General features: G+C 32.0%; 1 protein-coding gene across 1 annotated transcript in view; it reads right to left on the bottom strand.

The window, feature by feature from the left end:
* Positions 1–4: 4 nt before the first annotated feature.
* The window catches only part of LOC102822064 (aspartyl/asparaginyl beta-hydroxylase-like), a gene marked incomplete at its 3' end in the record, with an annotated part of 69,931 nt that continues 65,918 nt past the window's right edge, over positions 5–4,017 (bottom strand). Inside the window, exons 5-6 of the mRNA XM_006877771.1 lie at positions 3,119–3,160; positions 5–336 (exon numbers count right to left, since the gene is read on the bottom strand). Coding sequence (XP_006877833.1) covers positions 5–336; positions 3,119–3,160 — 374 coding nt within the window. The remainder of the gene's footprint in view (positions 337–3,118; positions 3,161–4,017) is intronic.

The following is a 4,017-nucleotide window of genomic DNA, read 5'->3' as shown; positions in this document are numbered from 1 at the left end:
TCTTTGTTAACTGTGCATGTTTTATGGAACGTCTATTTTCCTTTGGATCATCTTTGTCTCTGGGCACCATCTTACTGGAGATAACCTTTATATTTGTCAACTTTTTCTTAGTGTCCTTAGTTTTGGCAGTTTTATCGTGATCCACTTTTTTTCCCTTTACTCTCTCTTTTTCGCTCTTAGTAAACTCTTTCCCGAATATATCTGAATCAGCAATTTTCCTATCTTTCAAGTCATCTTTATCTTTCTTCTCTTTTTTTCTCTCTTCATTTTTATGTTCCTTCCTTGACTTAGGTTTCTCTTTTTCTTTCTTGAATTCTTCTTTAATGAGTTCTTTAACTTTCAGGTTTTCCAGACAAAAGAAAAAATATTTATTGAATGCATCTTTTAATTCATGTATCAACAACTCTGTGCAAAAGTATTGCCTTTTTATCTCTCCCACCCTTCCAAACAAATTGCTCGTTCAAAAATTATCTTTTATCCATTCATTTTTAAATTGGTTAAACATAGTTGCAAACCTATATGAAAGATCAGCTACAAAAGAAGCTAGAAACTTGCCATCAAAAATTTCCAACTTGAATGGCTGACATTAAAAGAAGGACTGCATGCAGCATTATTAAAATGAGTCCATCCATAAAGCAGTGCTTTACTCAAAATGCTTGCAATGCACATTTCACAACCAGAATGACAAAGTTAAAGGAACAGTGAAAAAAAAATACATATTTATAACTTTTCTTTATACAATATTTAAAAACTTATCTAATAAAAATCATGTCACTAAAGCATTTATACTTACAATTATTAAAAAAACTACAGTTCAAATGAAACTTTGAATGATTTCATTTTCTTATATAATTAAGCAAAAAACTATAAATGAATATAAAAATTTAACTTCATTATCTATAGAGTGCAAATGACTAACAGAATTCCTTATCTACGTATATTCAACTTCATGGAATCAGTAATCTTTTAAGTATATTCCCCTTTAAACTTACATATAGCCACTAAAGCTAACATAGGGATGTTGTTGTGTGCTGTTGAGTCAGTTCTGACTCATAGTAACCTCGTACAAGGTTTATGAGACTGTACATCTTTAGAGGAAAAGAAAGCCATATCTTTCTCGTTCGCAGAGACTGGTGGATTCAACTACTGATCATGTAGTTAGCAGCCCAACAAAAAACCCACCCACCAGGGCACCAACATAGGGTTGTTTTTGTTAAGTGCTGTCGAGTCAATTCTGACCCATAGTAACCCTGTACATGGTTTCCGAGGCGCACCTGGTGAGCCTGAAACACCAACCATGCAGTTCAAATGATTTTGCAGTCTGACGCATTCACCCATACCACCACACCAGGGCTCCCCATGATAGGGTAGAGAGCAGTTAAATGAAATATCCAGTACTTCCAAATATCACTTAAGATAATGCTTTTAACTATATGTAATGCCTTACATTAAATTTAATATGGCTATTTGTTTCTTGTTCTTTCATTAGGAGATAATAGAAAAACAAGGTAATTACTGTAGAACGTAACAATGAAGCAGCAACAAAAAAATGTGAATATTTCCAAATGATAAAATGTGGAAAACTCACATTAAACCAAATGTCATTTAAACTGAATACTGGTTTTCTGGTGCTTACTAAAAGAAGTATTATATCTTACAAAAAATCTTGATTAATCACTAAAAAACATAATGTAGACTGGCACAATTAACTGAATTTCCTTCTGCTGTTGAGCAAACAGAAAATTTTTTTTATTGTTCTGGAGAACTTATTAAAATCCTATAAAATATAGAATAGCATTCACACAGAATCTATCCTTGAGTATTCCCTCTACTCATGCTGTGTGTATTGCAAGTACAATGCTATCAAATCTCATTTTGCATTTTGTTTTCTTTTTAAATATCAAATATTTAGTATTTAATTTGCCTCTCCAGATCAAAAAGGATAATTGTACAATATTGAGCATTTATTTCTTAATTACTTAAATAAGGATAAATGGTGAAAGTTCTGTTACTATATCTATCACATAAGATAAAACCGTTAAAAGGCTAAATTTTTCAAAATCTAAAATTACGATACAAACTATGACATTCCAATTGTTAATCTCTCAAACACACAACAAAGAAAACAATACGCTAAGCACTTGAACATAAGAATACTACAAGTGTATTGTAAAGGAAAACATGCACTTGGACTTCCCCATGCCCCATTCGTAATGGACATAAATATTTATACACAAACAAGAAAAACACACAAATATAAACTAAGGCTGTTATGAAAGGCTGTTATCCTCTATACACTTTTTAACAGGAATGGTGATTTTTAAGGAATTAAAATACTACAAATCTATGCCAAGATAATGCCATGTTCCAAATTACTAAAAACAATTTTGATTATACTGTAGCTTTCATTGTTCTAAAACACAGTATATATCATTAGAGTTTTTTGAAAAATAGCATTAATCACTGATAACATTACCTTTTTTTAATAGTAATTTAAAAATACAAAGAAATGTTTTATTTAGAAAGGTAGGTAGAATGTGATATGTAAATTAAAAAATACAGTCTAAGGAGCTCTGGTAGCATAGTGGTTACGAATCGGGCTGCGAACCTTAAAGTCAGCGGTTCGAAACTACCAGCCGCTCCGCGGGAGAAAGATGAGGCTTTCTACTCCCGTAAGGATTTACACCCTCGGAAACCCTGTACAGGGTCGCTATAGGTCGGAACCGACTCGACGGCACTTAACAACAACAACAACAACAATATATGCTATATCAGAATAATAATAACATTACTATAATATTTAGGGCTTCAAAAAAGTTCAAAGAAAAATAGAACACAAATTTTTGAATCTCCTTTGTATAATAAGCTCATAATGTAAAGACTGCCAAAAATACTTATAATAATATGTAAAATAAATTACTTAATATTACAGACTTGAGGCAGTAATTTATTTAATGAACTTTTGATGAAATTATTTATAAGTACGATGCACCCAAAACCTCAGAGTAGTAATGTTAAGCATTAGAAGCTGAATTTACATAACATATTTAGAAAATAATCATGCATGTTTAAGAATTAAACTTCATTCTTTCAAGCTGATTTGAAAAGCAGAAAATACCTTTGGCCTTAGTTTTTCTCTGGGCTACCCCACTGGGTCCTTCTGTTGATATTTACAAGATAAAAATAAGTTATGAACAAAAATATTATGGAAATTCAAAAGTAAGTATTGATAAAAGTTTTAACTAATGTCTCTATTAAGCAAACAAGGATCACCATGGATCAGAATCTATCTACTCCACAACACTTAACAATAACAACAACATTAAGCAAATTAAGCTTCTTAAATACATTTCAAAAGCCTCTTAATTACAATGTATTGGAGTTACAAGGAAACAGTTTTATAATGATCTTCTTTTTAAATGTGTTTTTATGTATTTCATTTGTATGTATATATGTATGAAACAAAGCATATAATTAATTGACTGTAGAGCTGAAGATCTTTTCTGTTAACCTTCACTCAATTCACAACAAAAAGTTTACAAATATATAAATAACAACATGGAGGCGAGCAATGATGGCAGTTAGGGTGGAGATGCACTGCGGTTCACCATCAGCAATGCCGCAGAATACCAGGCAAAGCAGATTCAGGTCAGAACTCCAAAACTCAGAACCACACAGATAGGAATATTTAAAAGGATTGAAGGCTTACAGCTAGTAGAACTTGTAGCAAAAGTAAGAAATCATGTACTTTTGAATCTTCCAGACTTGGTGGCCCAGAGCATACAACTTGGGCTACACCAAAAGGAAAGACTAACCGGGGAAGCAGACACACCATGGAAAAACCACCGCGGGAAACTCAGAGCAAAGGTGGACAATACTTTTTGTCAGTTTTGCTTTGTTCTAATGATCTTTTTTTTTTTTTTTTTTTTTTTTTTTGCCTTCTTTTTTCTTTACTACTCTCTAGTTTGTTTCTGTTTCCATCCTTCCTATTTTAGTGTTTTTTGACTCCTTTTTTAA

Source organism: Chrysochloris asiatica, unplaced genomic scaffold, assembly GCF_000296735.1.
Source record: "Chrysochloris asiatica unplaced genomic scaffold, ChrAsi1.0 scaffold00596, whole genome shotgun sequence".
Lineage (NCBI taxonomy): Eukaryota > Metazoa > Chordata > Mammalia > Afrosoricida > Chrysochloridae > Chrysochloris > Chrysochloris asiatica.
Note: the sequence above shows the minus strand (reverse complement) of the source record. Positions and strands in the feature narration are given on the sequence as shown.